Here is an 18,242-nt window from a genome sequence, read left to right as displayed (position 1 = left end):
ATCTTAAACCTTCTAACCTAAAAAACTGAGCTTTCTAAAACGTGTTTAACATTGTAATGAGGGTGTATTTACGAAGTGAAATTGAAATGGTCTATTAAAATGAAAGTAAATGGCATGTAAAAACAAAGGTCAAAACATAATATGAAACTAAGATAACATGGGAGTTTAACGCTGCTGAGTGAAACTGTTGTATTGATGTATAACACTCCCATAGTCATGTATAACAGTCCCATAACGTCCTGATGTGAACTATTGTTGTTCTTTCAAAGGGGAAACAATGACTGGTTTTATTTAAATGACAGAAGCCATCCCAGCAGGTGGGCGTATTTTCAAAAAAGTGTCACTGATGGGATTGTGAGCGTAAAAACAAAACTTAACTCAAAATATAATATGAAACTATGATTACATGAGGGTTGAACTCCAGTGTCATGGGTGAACTTGCTGTACTGACGTGTGACACTGCCACTCCTACAACCTTTTTACATAGACTTCTTTTGCGCTTTCAAAGTGGAAACACTCACGGGTTTCTTTTTTAGTGGACAGAAGCCACTTGAGCAGATGGGTGAATATGTCATTCATGGAGCTGGGATTCATCACAGAAACCACTACTATAAATAGTTAACTTAAACTGACAGAGAGCACCTGGTCCTGCTTGTTACCCTTCCGCAAGATTTCCAACCTTTCTGATTTACAAGTTCGTGCTTTCAGTACTTCAAGCTTGTTAGCATGCACAATACAGGCGGCCTACCATCTGTCTGACTTGCTTGCTGGCTGCACTTTTGCACATACATTTGTTTTTGTTTGTGTGCCGGTTTCATGTGGCTTCCAAAAAACTAACAAAGTTCTCATGCATGCTCTTCAGAGTCTGGATGTAATTTGGTTATCTAGATTGTCACTGCATTAACACCTTATATAAAGATTTAACTTCATCTGAATACAATACACAGCAATGCTGCATGGCAAAGCTGAGTGTAGGGTAGAAGTTGTTAATGGTTGATCTTTGAATCGGTCAAAAAGCTGGTTCACAGATGTAACCAAGTCTAGGTTTTTTCTTTTCCACACAGCTTTTTTAGTTAGGATTTATTTACTTTAGTATTCTGGCTAAGAGGTTAGGGTTATCCCAGCTGTCATGGAGGGTTGGGCGATATGACCTCTAATCACAATAGCAAATAACTGAAGATTTTACCTTGTTTGCTCTGCAAGCGCTACCACACACACGCATAACAAATTTATAAGACCACCACCTATTATATTTTAGAAATCTGCCAAAACATGTTTAAGACTAAAAATTCTAAAATTTGCAAAGTTTTTATACCTAAATTCGAGTTTTCAGTCCACTGTATGGACTGAAAACTCGGAAAGTAATAAAGTACAATGTTCAACCATTAAATGTTTTTTTTCTCTTCAGGAATGCAAATAAATAACTGTAATTATTTACTTATAAATCTGAAAATTAATGGATAGGGACCAGTGTTGTTCAAGTTATTTGAAAAAAGTCATTAGTTACTTATTACTGATTACTTCTCCAAAAAAGTAACCCCGTTACATTACTGAGTACTTATTTTCAAAAGTAATTAATTACTTATTACTTAGTTACTTTTTAAAAACATGATACACAACCTGAATACTTAATAAAGCAATAGACCTTTCAGCCCAATTCTATTTTTTATGCATAATCTATCATATAAAACTGAATCAAATGGAAAAGTCTCTTTGTAAAATTGTTTTATTAGTTTTAATCTTTTAAATTTATGCACATCAAGCAAAAAATTTAATTATAAGCAACAGTCTTTCATTTGAATACACTTTTTTAATATTTAAACCCATTTTCTGCATATTCCAGCATGTAAAATGAAATATGTTTTTGTGTTTCACTCACTCTTTCAAATAGATGCAAGTAAAACAGCAAAAAATAAACAAAATCCAAGATTTAGCTACACTAAGTCCTGACTCTCTTAAATCTGTTTTCACCTGTTTAGCAGGAGTGGGGCAGGTGGAGGTTTGCCCAGTGCCGCAGCGGTCATGTCAGTGGAGGGATCCGGGGGTTTCTCTGTCAATTTCACATTCCCGTGGCGGCTTGCTCGGTGCTTGCTCAGATTTGAAGTTTAACTTTTCTTCCCACGTAGAGTGTACAGCGGACGCTAATGTTTCTGTCACTTTTTACAGAATAAAACTTGAAGTAGAGTAAGCACTTCCACGCTTTTAGCACTACATGGTTGTACTCTCTCCATTGTTGATCTACACGTCTGTTGCTGCCACAGACGTTGCACGCGCTTACATCATTGTCGTGAGACACTTCACAAACAAAATCACGGTTTAGTAACACAGTAACGCAGCATGCTTACGGGAAAGTAGCAGTAATCTAATTGCTTTTTTGCATTAGTAATCCGTTACATTACTCATTACTTGAAAAAAGGAATCAGATTAACGCGTTACTGCCCATCTCTGATAGGGACAATGATTGTATTTTAGCTTTAAAATATCAAAATTTACTGGGAGAGTACATACTGTAGGTTGTATTGAGAGAATTTAAAAGCAAAATGTCAGTTCTCATTCATTTAAATTACTGCCCAACCCTACACCTTGATGAGGTTGTCAGGTTAGCATGGGCCTAACACAGAGACCCAGCCAACCATTTACTTGCACAGTCACACCCATTAAGCTAACATGCATGTCTGGACTATGAGGGAATATCGAGTATCCAGAAAGAGCACGTGCAAGGACCAGTGAAGGAGACCCCAGCCAGGATTAAAAACCAGGACCGTCTTGTTGTGAAGGTAACACAGTGCTGTCCAATAAAAACTGCAGTTTCTCTTTGCTAGTCAAAAGAAAGAGTGGTCAAAAAATTCACTTTTCAGATATCTTTTTCACTTTATATTTTATTACAGGAGTATATTTAACAATCATAGTAACAAAAAGAAAACAAGGAAAGTAGCACACGACATTCATATTTAACCTAAATGATTTTTTTTTCGTATAAAGAAAGGCAAATATGTACAGAATGACGTAAGACAGGTTCAGAAACCAACAGGTGAGAGAAAAAGGAAGTGTAGTCGCATGGCACTTAAAAAATAAAACATACCTCACAAGTGCTTTTTTGTTTCCCATAATTAATATCAAATAAAATGCAGTGATAATAAGTCTGAATAACAAAACAAATAATAATTATTACAGTAATCAAATCATCAATATTAACATTTTAAACACTGTTTACAATATAATTGAAATACATAACATTCTAAATACATCCAATATTTACCAAAGACCTTCTCATTTAGCCTAAAAACTCTAAATCTGTAATAGAATAAAAATAGCATTTCAAATATCTTATAACAACAATATTAATTGTACAATAACATTAATATTAGGTTATTAGTTGATGTAAATAGCTGATTTTCCCCAATGGCTTGCTAATGAAAGGAATATTGTACAAATTAATATACACTATAACCTGTTAATGCTCTTTCTGCTTTCACAAAATATTTTAATCAGCTAAATTATATATATATATATATATATATATATATATATATATATATATGAATGAAGGAAAGAAATAGCAAGTCTCACTCGATACAAACTATTGCAATCTAGAACTCTCAATTAGAAAATGTACACAAGAAAAGCAGCAAAACCAAAAACAAAAATATCTACGTTCATATTTTTTCATCATGACGAGATCAGTGGTGTGGTTGGCAGAAAGAGTGAACAACATCTGGCACAGGCAGGATCCATCTGGAATGTTAGTGGACAACAGGATGGTCCAATTAGATATCAAATTTTATTTAAAAATAAACAAAAAAACTCTGAGTGCCACCCTGTCCTCCCCTAAAACCTCATTGGTCCTTCTCTCCCAAGCTCAAAACATAGAACTCTGTCCAAGGAGCTCAGAATGTCCCAAACAAGTCCCAGATTTCCACTGTTAGAAGCTTTCCATATATGGGAAAAAGAACTGGATGTTCCTTTCCAATTATGGAACACAAAAATCTCCAAGAGTTCTGATTGTGCAATCACCTCGAGCAATAAATCTCTTTCAGCTCATAAAGTTGCTTAAACCGTGGAATTACTTTTGTTTTTGCATTCTTAGTGTTGATTGGAGGAGCAGCAAGACAGAGCGTCAATTTTTTCCGCAGAGCTCAAAATGGCCGCCCCAGGGAGCCACACAAATAAAAACAGCACACAAATAAACAAACGCAGAATGACAAAGCAACATTCAAGCAGCATGTATTTAGGACTTCTCTCCACCTCCGCCTTACCCTTCTTTTTTTCACTGCTCTCTCTCTCTCGGAGCAAGTCCTTAAAGTTACTTGTTTCCTTGTTAGCGGGACAAAGTGTCCACCCGAGAGAGAGTACAATCTCAATGCAACTTGGTAGTGTGGTATATAAAAAAATCAAATCAAATCAAAGCACAGGTTCAGAGAATTTACAAAGCAGACCTGGACCACGTTACTTTTGACCTGAATTCCATTGCTTTTATCTTGTGTGATGCCGAATGGGAATTCCTGTCGGTTGTTTGTGCTTCCACCAACAAAATTGTTTGCTTTGGGGGATGCAAAATGGTTGCAGAAGGGTAACATGTCAAGTAGAAAAAGAATTGCTGTTTGAAGTTGCTCACCCTCACCCCATGATTCATCTTCTTTTTTTCTTCTTTTTGATTTGGGCAAAAAACATCAATCCAGCTCTGAAGTTACGGCGGCAAGTAAGGGATAGTCCTGTTATGTGCAGTCATAGTTAAATATTAAAGAAGGCTTATCAGTTCTACACCATAGTGCCTAATCTGCACCTGAGTTTATTCACTTTTTAGATAATTGAGGATTTGTATATATGGGCAAGATTCTGACTTGATGCAGACGGGCAACCTGAAAACAATCTCAAGGTTCAAAGTGGAATTAAGGAAGTAAGGCTGTCTTTGAGCTTCTCTTGAACTCAGTTCCCATTTTTAGGGCTTTTTAAGTGGAATGTTAGAGCCAGAAAGCACATTGTCCTTCCAGCATGATTTTATTCTTTCAAGATATATCTCAAAGAGTTTGAGGCTCCCTAGTTCCTCTCTTTGCTGTGATTGCAGCTGCACTTTGCATTAAAATCCCCCCTCCCTCCTGGATAAAAGCTCTGCAGCTCTTAGCCTTTATGTATGTGTTTCTTTGCGATGCTAGTACTTTGAGAAGCTTATTTTACTTTATGGTGCACGAGTGGAGGTAATATGGAAACTGTTAGAGGCAGATAGGAAAGGCAATGTTGTCATAAGAAACAAATTGCCCATTTACATCACTTCAGTGTGGTTTGAGTACTGCCCCTCAACTTAGCCATCCAGCGTATCTTCCCCATTAAAATACATTCTTCATTGATACTTGACACTAATTAGCAGTACAAGTTTAAACCACTCAAAAGTATATACTGCATCATCATACAGTTAATGGTATAGAGCTAAAGTGATGCACAACCTGCTACCCAGTGTGCAACGATCCTTTAGGGTGCATCCGAGTGCTAGTAAAGAACTTGAATTGGAAAGAACCCAAAAAAAGCTACCACTACCATACACTAAAAAGACATGGATTAAATTTGGAGGGCACCACTAAGAAGGAAATGAAAAAGACTAAAGGATCATGAAACCTGAAATGTTTAAGTCTATATATCCATCTCTCTTACCCTGCTATACAACTGAAATGGTTCACTCATTTTTTGATTAAGCACAAGCATAAATGCTAGAATATCATATTTGTTCATCCTTTACCCTGTTTCATCCATCTCGCCTCCCATTGACAACCATCTTTAACTTTTCTACACTTCATTTCACCAAAAGTACCACCACAACTCTCTTTCTCCCTTTGTGCACTACCCACATTCTTTTTCAAATTATATTACATAGCTTTTTTGTTTTCTTTTTTTTGTACATACTTTTTGTGTTATAGTTCTTTGTATAGTATAGAACTCTAGAACTTTTTTTGGCAGCTTCTTTCTTTCTTAAAGGAAAGTCCAAATCATCAGCTGTAGCATAACACTAAGACTTCTCCTTCTTGGCTGAAAAAAAAGGTGGAAAGGAAAAGATAACTCTAAAATGTATTCCTTCCTTTCTCAAATCTTCTCCCTTACAAATCTGCTCTCCTCCCCTACCCCCACTCATCAACCCCTCCACCCTTTTAAACTGTCGCTCCCAGGAGCTCTTCGGACTTGGCCATGATCTCATTTTGGTTGGAGTCCAATCCGTAGAACTTAACCTTCAGCCCATCGACCGGGTGGACAACGGGCACCGTGATCACGCGGGGGAAGTTCCGCGTAGCCAGCTCGAAGCGGCTGGTGCAGGCCAGCTCAATCGCCAGGATGCGAAGGAAGAGGGTGGCGAGCTGCTTTCCCAGACAGGACCTGACGCCGCCACCAAAAGGCAGATAGTGGAAGCGTCCTTCTTTGTCTTCACTCCGCTCCTGACTGAAGCGGTCAGGGTCAAAGGCATCCACATCTTTGAAGACGGCAGCAGTGTCGTGGGTGTCCCGAATGCTGTACATCACACTCCAGCCTTTGGGAATCTGGACTCCCTGGAGACAAAAGACCAGAATTCATAACAATGAACACACATAAAAATAATTGTTCACTTAGCCACCATAAGCACATATGACCAATTAATTTGGATAACAATCTGATTTCTGTTGTTGTATCCCCAAGAAGTAATTGTGAACTTTTCTGCTAATATGTGTTCTTCCATATTCAAACCATCTTTTCTCTGTTCATACCAGAATACAGCAATATGAGAAGCATTTAGGGTCCTTGATCAATCCAGGAACCCATTGGAATAGAATAGAATAGAATAGACTAGAATAGCCCATTACTGTCATTGTACGTGTACAATGGAAAGAGTCTGTTGATTTAACATCTGGCTGCAACACCCATTTTTTTCAGGCGTGCAGAGTATCAGAAGATATGTGGGCTAGGACCTTCTTTTTCTATCCAGTGGTCATTGTTAATGAATGCAAATACATTAAAGAAGCAAATAAAGTCAAAATCATCATAAATAGTTTCACTGCTGAATTCATCTGTGATGGTGATCAGGACATTGGAACACTTTTTGTACCAAAATTCGTTTCCATTGCCAGTGGTTCTCTCTTCTTTAAATACAGATAGCTATTTAAAGAGGTCCATCCTTGGTAATTTTCCTCTAAACCTCCCCTTCCCTCCTTTTGTGTGATGAGACTCTTGGTACTCTTGTAATGATTCTTGTAGTGTCTGCAGGTTGTGAACCAACACCTACACCATTCATTTGAATGGTAACTCGATGGTTCTTCTAGTTGAGTCTCTGACCTTTTGGGTAGATTTGATATGACAGAACTACCACTGCACAAAAATATAACGGGAAATAAAAGCTGACATTGAGTAGCATTGATTTAAAAAAGAAAATTCATGTTAAGGCAAGCATGCTGCACAACAAGAGGTACATGAAGATGTGAAGGATGTACTGTTCTAGGGACACTTACGTCCAGTTCGAAGGTCTGCATGGCGGTTCGGTAGGCCCCAGAAACAGGAGTAAAGAGTCTCAGCACCTCCTTGATGACACAGTCCAGGTACTTCAGGCTGATAATGGTGTCGAGCCTCAGTTCTGCTTCTGGGCAGAGGCAGCCGTTGTGAAGGAGACCCCTGGATCTCAGTTCCTCCCTCAGGCGCTCAAGGACTTGCGGGTGGCGGAGGAGCTGCATGATAAGGGAGGTGCTTGCGCTGGCAGTGGTGGCAAAGGCAGCAAAGATCAGCTCAATGGTTGATTCCTGTGGGTCAGCAAACAGATACGATGGTGTATTAGTGCGCTACTTGGGTCTTGTTTGGTTAACAGTTTTGCAGAAAAACACATTTATCTTGCAACCCCTTGGAGGTCCCGAGCTCCCAGGGTATCAGTCGACCCTATACATTTTTCATCTTCTCCCATGGGGGAAAAACTTTTATGGGTTTATAGAATAGCAAACAGCTTTGAAAAAGAGTTCCTATCACTATTTACAACAATAACTAGGAAAGTAAAGACTCATTCTTGAATGATCACAAGCATTCATTGAGTACTTGGCAGTACTGAGGGTGTATCAGCTGACTTGTCTTTACTTTGAGAGCAAGCCAACTATAGCCTCATTTCATCTCTGATTGGTTAATTACTTGTTGTTTTAATAAACAGTTTGCAGAGTGGAAATAAAGAAGGCTGAGGGTGAGCATCAGCCAAATGCTCAACCAGTAGTCTTTCATAGTCTTTTTGAGCTAGAAGTAAACCCAGAAACTGCTTGTTTAACAGCGGCATGTAGGAATATTATTCTAAAAAATGTAAAATTGTTCTTTCCACTGAGTAAAAACAGAGCTATGTGCAAACTCAACCAAAATTTGGACACAAATCCATTACCCCACACCTCAAGCTTGCCATTTGTTTTGGAACAATGTTGGACCAAAAGAGAGAGAGGAGTCAAAAGTCAATACATAATAAAAGAATGGTGTTTTTAATTCCTGAAAAGTAGTGTGTTTGGAAATATGAAGGTAACATCCAATAACAAACTCAGTGTGCACTATGCTGGGCCCCTTAAGGCCTTAAGTCAGTGGAATAAATAATAGTGAGGTCCTCCTCGCATCTACCAGCATGCATATGCATATATATATATATATATATATATATATATACACACACACACACACACACACACACACGTGTGTGTGTGTGTGTGCGCGCTATAAATGCATGCGTCAGAAAACTGCAGGAGAAAGCGACAGGGCCTCCCCAGTTCACTTTGTGTGTGTATTTAAATATTTGTGTGTGAGTGTGTGCGTACAGGAGGCCTCTTTCAGACCCCTAGCAGGGGGGGAGTGTTGACTTATTTTTGGCCCTGGACTTAACCCAGAAACCACAAAGTCCGAGAGAGAAGCAGAGAGTCGAGTTTCCACAGAATTCCTCTGAATTACTTTAATAGGTAAACAGAGGGTGTGCCTGACCATGAGTGTGTGTGTATGTGTGTGTTATGCTGTTCCTGTCAGCCGATAGGTATTAACGCAGCTTGCTTTCATATTTCACATTAGGGTGTGTATCATTATCCCCATTTGGTACTTATGATCACTGGCTGATTTGTCAGAGAATTATGATGACTGTTTGTGTTTTCAGTCAGCCCAGACTGGTTCCCTTTGGCAGCTCTCTGCTAGGTAAATAGAGATTTCTATGTGTGTTTGCACCCATACGAATCAGTGTGTATCCACGTGCTTCTACATGCGATTGAGTGACTTCTTGTGGTTCTGGCTTCTTTTCAGCGCATGCTTGCACTACCCTACCCTCTTTCCCAGGTGGCTGTTTTTTTGTGCTTAGGTATGTTACCTTGAGTTCTTGCATGGTGAGCTCGCTGCCATTCTCTTTGGAACTCTCCATTAGGACATCCAACGCGTCACTGTAATCTTTGCCTTGGGTGCACATGGGCTTCTCCCTGATGGCTTTCTCTATGCTCTTCTGAAGGGTGTCTCGTGCACGGATACCCTGCAACAATGCACAAATTAAGTCCTTTTACCCTTAAAATGTCCTCTTTGATGCAAATTCAGTTTAGCTGAGCAACAAGCACCCCAAAATGCTTTGTATTGTAAGGTAAAGATCCTACAATATTAGAAAGAAACCTAAACAGTTGCACAACGCCCTATGAGCAAACACTTGATGACAGTAGGAAAGAAAAACTCCCTTTTAACAGGAAGTACCGTTGAACAGAACCAGGCTCAGGGAGGTGCAGCCATCTGCAGTGACCAGTTGGGAAAACACTTTTATTTTTGGGGACATTAAGATGTAAAAAGATATACTAAGCTCCAAAAATACCAATGAGAAGGAAGTGGTCATATGATACACTTACCCTTCTGTAGCCACTAAATGGCAGGTCTATGGGCAGACTGAAGAGGTTGTTAACAAAGTCCTGGAAGGTTGAGAACAAATGCTTCATTTCCTCCTCCGTCACCCTGAAGCCCAGCAGCACCCTGACAGCCATGGTGAAGGACAGCCTCTGGCTCTCCCTACAGAAAAATGACAGATGACAGAATATTAATTTAGTAGCCCATTGAAGCAGCCTGTGTTTTTGAACTGTTGTATATTCTGAGTTTCTACCACTGCTGATAACGACTCTGTGTTGTCAGCGATACTCATCATAAATACCTTTCTACCTGCATTCACCTAGGATAGGAGCGCTGTTTTAGTCTTGCTCCCAGATTTTAGCTACATTAACAACTGTCTCCACTGTCCTTTCCTGGCCGTACCTGTAGACGTTGATGGGCTCAGGTGTAGAGCTCCACACTCTGAGACTCTCCTGGATGACCTGCTGGATTTTAGGGAGGTACGACTCTAAGGCCTCATGGCTGAACACTTTGGCAAACACCTGGAGGGACAGAGAAATGAGCAAATAACATCAGTCTCAAATGCAGAATGCAACAGCGCCCAGCTGTTGGAGAAGTGCAAGTCAAAACAGAGGACAAATGTCCACAGATTATATGTTGTAATCCCCTCGGTAAATCCTGACTGACAGGTATGTGGAAAGACAACAGGAAGCACAAGTTTATTCTGCAGTAATGCTGGTATTCACTGGGAATTTATTGGGGTGTTTTGTGTCTGTCTCTTGGTTTGCAGGGCATCTAAAAATGTGCACTTTACAAGTGAAATTTGGTACAAAGTTCTACAGTTGACCATGAAAGAGACAACTGGTTTTTGGTAAAGGATAAAACATCTGGCTGTATTTTTGTAGCCATTGTCTTGGCCTCTCATATTTCTCTAAATTGTCTAACCATTGATCTCCTTCTCTCTTCTAAATTCTACCTAGGCTGGACTTTCCATCACGTGTTCATTCATTTTTTCATTTTCTATGATTCCCGTTCCTTATTTATCCCCAAGTTCTCCCTCTCTCTGTCTCTCCCCCCTTATTGCTCTTGCTTGGTCTTTACAGAGACTTATACATTGTGGAGGTTTTTCCCCTGTAGTCAGCAGAACTAGAATGACAGACAGAAAGAGCACGAACAGAAAGAGGGGGAAGAGCTAAGTTCTTTCCTGGCTGCACAGAGTATTTCTTAGTATGAATCAGTCACCAGTCGTCAGTGTTGTTTGGACAAATAATATTCCATCAGATTTAAAGTGCAAAACTGCCCATGAAAGAGTCTTGGGAATGATTTAGAGGGGAGAACACCGAAGAGGAGAAAAAGGAGAGGGAAATGGACTAGAATAGAGCTTTTATATTAAAATGAGTCAACTACCCATGCTTAGTTTTATTTGAACTAATAAGTTTCTTGTTCCTTTAACGGTTGGACATTTTCCTAATTATGTAGATGAGTGAAGAAGAAAAAACAAAGTTAGAACCAGATGAACTGTAGCCGTTAACAGCCTTAATTATTTTCTCAAAACACTGAGTGAAATCAAATTTTGTAGCTGTGTTTAGGATTTCACCTAAAAAGAATATGCCAGAAGTGAGGTGCAGTTCCTTCAGTGGCCACTTGAGGCTGATTCCAAAAGTTGGTAAATGCCCATAGAGCCCCATATTAAAATGCTCCTACTTTACAACAAAAATAAACATGTTCACAGGCTGCTACAAAAATTTCTCTCTTCTTAATAGCTGTACACAGTTACTATTTTTAATATTGTTCCCTAATCTAACCAAGGCATGGCTGACTTGTTGGGGCTTTTTATCCTTTACATCCACTGATGCAAGTAACTAAAGTGGACACTTCAAACATATTTGGAGTATTTTAAAGCAAATATTGTTTGTTTGTCCGACATGTCTGCGCTCTAGTATTGTTATACTATTTAAAAATACTAATAAAAATAATAATAATGAAACACTGTTCTGCCTAGTAGTAACTAACTGTGTCTATGCACTCAACAATCACACCTGGCTCCAAAACAAGACAATGATATTAGAATGGTCACACTGAGACTTCAAAAAAAGACTGTCATATTTAATTTGGACCACCCTCTAATCAATACATCTTATAGGTTTTACTGAATCAGAAATCAAAGCTGAATGAGCTGAGTTTCCATTAGAAGTGGAAAACTTCTAATAAATAGTGGTCATTGAAGCCTTACAGTTGTTTTGGAAATGTCTCCAATCCAGCAGACGTTAAGTGGATTTTTATTATTTTTTAATGGCTTTCGTTTTTATTATCTAAAATACACATACAAAACTTCCAACTGCTACTTGTCTGTGGTTTTTCTCTGCTTTATTTAATCACTGTGGTTTCTTTTTATGACTTTCTCCTTTATTAGACCCTGCAGAGAAACTAATCTATGCTAAAAAAAAAAATCCTGTATAGGTATTGTTTCTAATAGCAGCATGTTGTAAAAGAAAATATATGCTTAATCTCTTTGATAATGGCTTTTGTCTGCAATCATCCTTAATTCGTTACCACCTGAAAGCTGATGAGGAGTAACCTTTGAAACCCTTTTCTTAACTGAGTGGTTTCTGTCATATTTCAGGGCTTTTTACATAACAAAATGACTGGTTGTTCATCAAAAGTTGGTGAGGTTGGTCTCTGCTTATGCAGCTATCCTTGGAGAAACCCGGAAACTATTCTAATGGTGGTCAAACCACCTCTTTATTGATATTGTGAAGTGTCAAAACTCATCATTAAGGGTACAGGGGAGGCTGTCAAATGTTGTCTGTATGGGGGAAAGAGTTTTTTGTTTTTTTTTTAAAGTATAACAGTATATGCTCGTAAAAACTGTATTGTGTCCAGATTCTTTGTTTTACTGAAATATGCACAAACAAAGTGCCTTTATTGTTTATTTTGGAATATATTTCCCATATGTTAACACACCGGAGGAGCCAGTGGAGTGTTTCTGCTTCTCTTCATTGACTTATTGAGAGGGAAGAAAGCAGCTTCTAGTGGGATCTGAACCAAGGCCAGAGAGGGTACATGTGGTTCTTGAGGTTGATGTTTCAGCCACCAAAACATCAGTTGGGCGCTCATACTCTTATTTTGCTCTCTACTTCATTTCCCTCTTATTTTCTGCCGCTCTTCTCATTCCTCCAAAGTCTGCTTCCCTCCCTACGCCCTCCTGAAAATGAATGAACAATAGTCCACTGAGCTGGTGCCGAGTGCACGAGTGCGTGCATGCGTTACATGTGCGCACTGTACGGGTACATACGTATGTGCTGTGCGTTAGGGAGTGGTTAGTGCAGATCACAGAGCCCTCTAAGACCTTAGTAGCACTACATTTCCTCTGCTGCCGCACCCTGGGACTGCTGGTCACAGATCAGCTTACACGACCTGCTGCCCAACCCCAACCACAGGAGATTACACACAATATCTGAACTCAAAAGAGCCTGAGATACTGAAACTGCAGTGACGTCTTTTGTTCGTCTGCTACTTTGAGGGCTGTCAATGTTGTATTAATCAGTCATTTGTTTGTCTGTTGCCCAGGAAACAGTGGACACCACTGATTGGATTTGGATGAAATTCGAAGGATTGCGCATCTTTAAACTGCTTTCCACTCTTTTCATAATGACATCGATTGTCCCGTGAGGGTTGCTGAAGTTGCGTGGTAAAACAGGGTTGTGGTCAGCCTGTTCCCATTCCCATGGTGTCGAGCGCTGCCAAAGTCAAATTTGTCAAAGCTGTCAGTGTCGCACCAATCATGGCGATAATGAGACGAGTGTTACGCACGTATCAATGCTTGTTCAAGACAACTCGGTGTCACATTGAGTGCCATGTACCCTGCTTATGTGCAGGGCTGCTGTTGTGAAGGGGCATATTATAACAGAGCCATTTTGTCTTACATCGAACAAAGTCCTTTTTGTGCTAACCAATCAGTGAATGAAAACAGAGCAAAACAAATCACAAAACACAAAGCTCCCCAAGGGGATGCAACAGTCTTCTGGCTGGCAGCTTTGTGCCTTATACTTCCACCAGCCCTCATCATGTCTCCTCATGCTGAGGTTTTGCTTATAAAAACTAGGTTGTTAGTTTTCAGCATACCTTCAGATAAGAATGTGTTTCAGGTGGTTCAGGCATCTGATTAAGATACCTCCCGGACACCTCCTGGTAAGATGAGGTGTTCCAAGTATGTCCTACCAGGATGAAGCCCCAGGTAGGACCAGGACAAACTAGAGAGATTACATCTCTGAGCGGTCCTGGAAATATCTTAATGTAGAGAAGTATGGATGGATACGACCACAGTTTACAATTTAAACATCACATTGCGCTCAGTCAGTCTGAAAGCTAAAGTCTGAGACCTTAAAGAATATGAAAAGTGTTGACTGAGAGTCGGAGATCAAATAATTTTCCAATAACCTTCAACGCTACCCGAAATCTCTTCACAACCAGTGGAATCTCCCTCTGCTGGCCGTTCAAAAGAATTCAGGTTTAAGGCACTTTTTAAATCAAGAAGCTCCATTTATCTTTTATATACAATATCCAGTACATGCAACGCAAATATGTTTGTGAATCATCATGAAAAATCAGCAATAAAAACCATGCAAACACACACACACACCAAGCAGAGACTGAACGCCAGAAACACTAGTTAGGCCAAATAAGGCTCTGTAACATTGTGAATTTAGCCATTTAACCCGTCTGCACTGGATTATGCATAATTGGTCAATCTGGTTGAGCACTTTGTCTCTTCCAACACACACACACACACACACACACACACACACACACACACACACACACACACACACACACACACACACACACACACACACACACACACACACACACACACACACACACACACACACACACACACACTTTTAAGTACAGACAGAGCAGAAAGGTTGAGCTACTGTAGGACCCGTGAGTCAGGCAGTCAGTGTGTGAGCAGGCAGACGGGAGACTCTGAAAGGTAACTACAGGTCAGACAAACACACACACGTTGAGAAACACACACAGTTTCTCTGGCTGCCAATCAAACACAGTTTTTTATGTAGTGTCACTCTGGGACGTTCCAAGTTCCACACAAGACGGGAGTTTGTGTGTGTGTGTGTTTTAGTGGGGGATTGTTCAATACAACAGTCATTTTGCTGCACCACAAAAACGTGACTGTCTTCTGTAGCCTGCAGCGCAAAGACACATGCTTAAAGACACACTCACTCCTGTGCTCTCTCTCTCTCACACACAGATATAGTCAGACACACACTCGCACACAGACACAGTTGTCCTAATAACGTCCATATGTCTTAAATTATGTGAAAGTGCTGCGAGCTGCTGGTTCCACAGACATGTAAAGACTCCTTTATTCTTTTCTCTGCCCTCCTTTCCCTCCCTCTTTCTCTCTCTCTCTCTGCTCCCACCTCTTCCTGGCTCTCCCTGCCCCTTCATCCATCCTTTTTTTCTAAACCATACTATTTATTCCTTTTTACTCATTTCTCCTACTTACAAAAGCAGTCCCTGTGTTTTTCCCTGCTTGTATTGTCACGTTGAATCACAAAGTGATTGCTTTGCTGATGAGGGTTAAGGTCAATATTAAGCTTAATATTTCACCCCGTCATTTACTTTTAGGAGGAAGGCACGTAATAATTTAACTTTTAATTATTTAACAGAATTTGGAAATATAGAGCGGAAAAACTAACAGCAGTGCACATGTTTAACGTGCAGCTACAGCACTGTATTCAGGAACACATCTCTATCTAATTCAGGGTAATGGGGTGGCTGGAGCCCCTCCCAGCTGTCACTGGGTGGAAGTCAGGGTACACGCTGGTTGCACAAAGAGATTCACACCTTCGGCTGATTTAGAATCACAGATGAACCCAACATACACGTCTTGGACTGTGGGTGGAAGCTATCCTGCAGGAAACCACGCAGGCACAAGGAGAAAATGCAAACTCCACACAGAAGAAGCTCCTAGACTCAAACCCAGGACCTTCTTGCTGTGTTGCAATAGCTCTAACCATTGTACCACTGTGCTACTGTTTATTCATGTCAAGTAATAACAAGCTGTAATGCTGGACTGCTGGATTTTTACTTTCTGGGTATTGTTGAGTATTACTTTTCTCAAAACTAAATTATCTTTCTTGCATGCAGTATTTCTAAGACAGTATAGTACTGTACTGATTTTAAACTTCCACTGGATCTTTAGAAAATATGTATATACACTTTTGAAATTTTTAAGAGGTCAATTTGATCTTAGCAATGATAAAACCTGGATTTAAAAAAAAAGGGACGCACAGAGTGGGCTTCACCTCAGTCCCACTTTGCAGTGCCCTCTACTGGTGATGAGCAGAAGCACAGGAGGCTGAGACAAACATACAAGGGCTCCATGCAAAGAATCATCACCATCGCAGCACTTTCACAGACATCACATCTCTCTGATTTCACTGTACGCTTATTTAAAGCAAGCGTTTATGGAGTTCCTCGAGAAAACCCCGGCAGCAACCGAGAAAAGGTGTTAGATCGAGTCAGATTCTTGTCCATTCTTCTCTCTACATCTCTATTTTTTCTTTGTCCAAGTTTGGTTTTTTCTAAATGTAAGGATCGGGCAATGTTTCCAAAAGAAAGAATAACAAAGGGGGAAGGAAAATGTGGAGAAAAACTGGAAAAGAAAGGGATGGTATGAGGGAATGTGCGGGCGGCTGTGGGCTTAAATTGAAGAAGTGAGAAGTATCTCGTGAAGCTGAAAATAAAAGTAGTGGCTGCCACAGTCAACAGAGTGTTTGCACAGTGTTGTTCCATCACAGAGGGAAACATTTCCACTGAGAGCCAAGTAGGACTCTCTAAAGAAGCATGTTTATAACCATAGCCTGCTTCTTTAATCTAGCCCCAACCAGCTGCCTCCTTCCCACTGTCACCAAGTTCTTGCTTATAGGGGCGTTACCTGATTGTTGGGGTTTTGTCTGTATTACTGTGCGGTCTTTACTTTACAATATGAAGCACCTTGAGGAAACTGTTGTTATGATTTGTTCAATATAAATAGAACCAAATTGAATTGAATTTAAAACACTGATGAATGCAATGTGTCCAAAAAAAGGGGGGGAAAGTGGTCAAAGCTAACAAATTGTGTAGCATCTTCCCTGATGTGACAGTGGAGACCAAAAACAGAGTTACAACCTCTAATTATTGAACTTCAGTTTTTTTAAGCTGGAAATAAAAGAGATATATCTCTAAACTCTGATTTTTGATTCTGGCCAAGAGTCATTAACCTAATCGAATACCTTCGTGGAGTTTAAGCAGTCTTGCCGTGCCTCTAGTGTTTGCACAGATCTGAAAAAGACATATTTCATTGGAAAGTCTGATGTCTACATGAGAACAAACACTACGCTCAAACCCATCTAGTTGTTCATCCAGCAGGAGCAAAGATCTTAGCCTACACAACTAAAACCCACCAAAATAAAAAAAGTCCTTCAGTTCGCAGCAGAAATGCAAACGGTATGTTCGATGTTGTTTTCAGTCAAGGATGATGTGTAAGTCCTGGCTGCCCTTGTTAGGCTCTGATTGGCCTGTAGTGGAAAACCAGTCTACTGTGGTTCTTTGATGGAGTTAGTTTCCTAGTTTAACACGGGGTTATATGGAAACTGGCTGGCTCTGTTGATCCACCAAAAAGGCTAATGTGCTGTGTGCAGATTGTTTTTCCATATGAAAACCACAGACACACACACAGAGGAGACACTCTGGTCCAGCTGGTCAGACAGTAAACCAGTTTCTTATTTTTCTCTCAGCTGATGGTGTTTCGCTTCTTTCTGTTGACTTAGCTTTATTATCGAGAAAAACAGGAGGGAGCCCGCGCGCGCGCGCGCGCACACACACACACACACACACACACACACACACTCTTGTTTAAGCTGCTGAAAAATGGCTAGCTGACCTCTGGCTCTCCTTATAATATCATTCATTCTGTCGGCCCTCCTTATATTGAAGTGATGTGTCTGTAAATACCACAGCAAGCTGAAAGTCAAAGTGTAAACACGCGTATATTTGAAGGAAACTGCAAGCCACCCGCCTCTCTGCACCTGCCACAAGCTCAGTCTATTGGTTTTCTGATGGCTCTTTAAACCTACATGTTCACTAATAGCTCTCTTGAAGTCTTTCTAGTTCTGTATCTGCAACAAGGTTTAAACAATCCCATAAAATGTTGTTTTTTTCAGGGGTAGCTGACTTAAGTGCTCATATATCCATATATATTTATCTAGCTAGAAAGTGACTAACTTGGCAGCAGTGGTGGGTACTGATCCATGATGGGATTGGTCCGCACTGAAGCTAAGACGATGTACGAGGTGGCGTGGAGGCCCACAAAAATCAAAAGTCTTACCTGAACTTGGCTGATTTTCTAGGGCAGGGGTGCCCAATCC

The 18,242-nt window shown here is 40.1% G+C and overlaps 1 protein-coding gene across 1 annotated transcript in view; it reads right to left on the bottom strand.

Annotated features, from left to right (window-relative positions):
• Positions 1–2,861: 2,861 nt before the first annotated feature.
• cyp26b1 (cytochrome P450, family 26, subfamily b, polypeptide 1) overlaps positions 2,862–18,242 on the bottom strand; it is a 38,455-nt gene continuing 23,074 nt past the window's right edge. The window contains exons 3-7 of the mRNA XM_004561115.6: positions 10,231–10,349; positions 9,834–9,990; positions 9,317–9,472; positions 7,464–7,748; positions 2,862–6,530 (exon numbers count right to left, since the gene is read on the bottom strand). Coding sequence (XP_004561172.1) covers positions 6,138–6,530; positions 7,464–7,748; positions 9,317–9,472; positions 9,834–9,990; positions 10,231–10,349 — 1,110 coding nt within the window. The 3' untranslated portion in view covers positions 2,862–6,137. The remainder of the gene's footprint in view (positions 6,531–7,463; positions 7,749–9,316; positions 9,473–9,833; positions 9,991–10,230; positions 10,350–18,242) is intronic.

Source organism: Maylandia zebra, linkage group LG3 (assembly GCF_041146795.1).
Source record: "Maylandia zebra isolate NMK-2024a linkage group LG3, Mzebra_GT3a, whole genome shotgun sequence".
In the NCBI taxonomy this organism is placed as follows: Eukaryota; Metazoa; Chordata; class Actinopteri; order Cichliformes; family Cichlidae; genus Maylandia; species Maylandia zebra.
The sequence above is the reverse complement of the archived record's forward strand: the minus strand, read 5'-3'. Positions and strand labels throughout refer to the sequence as shown.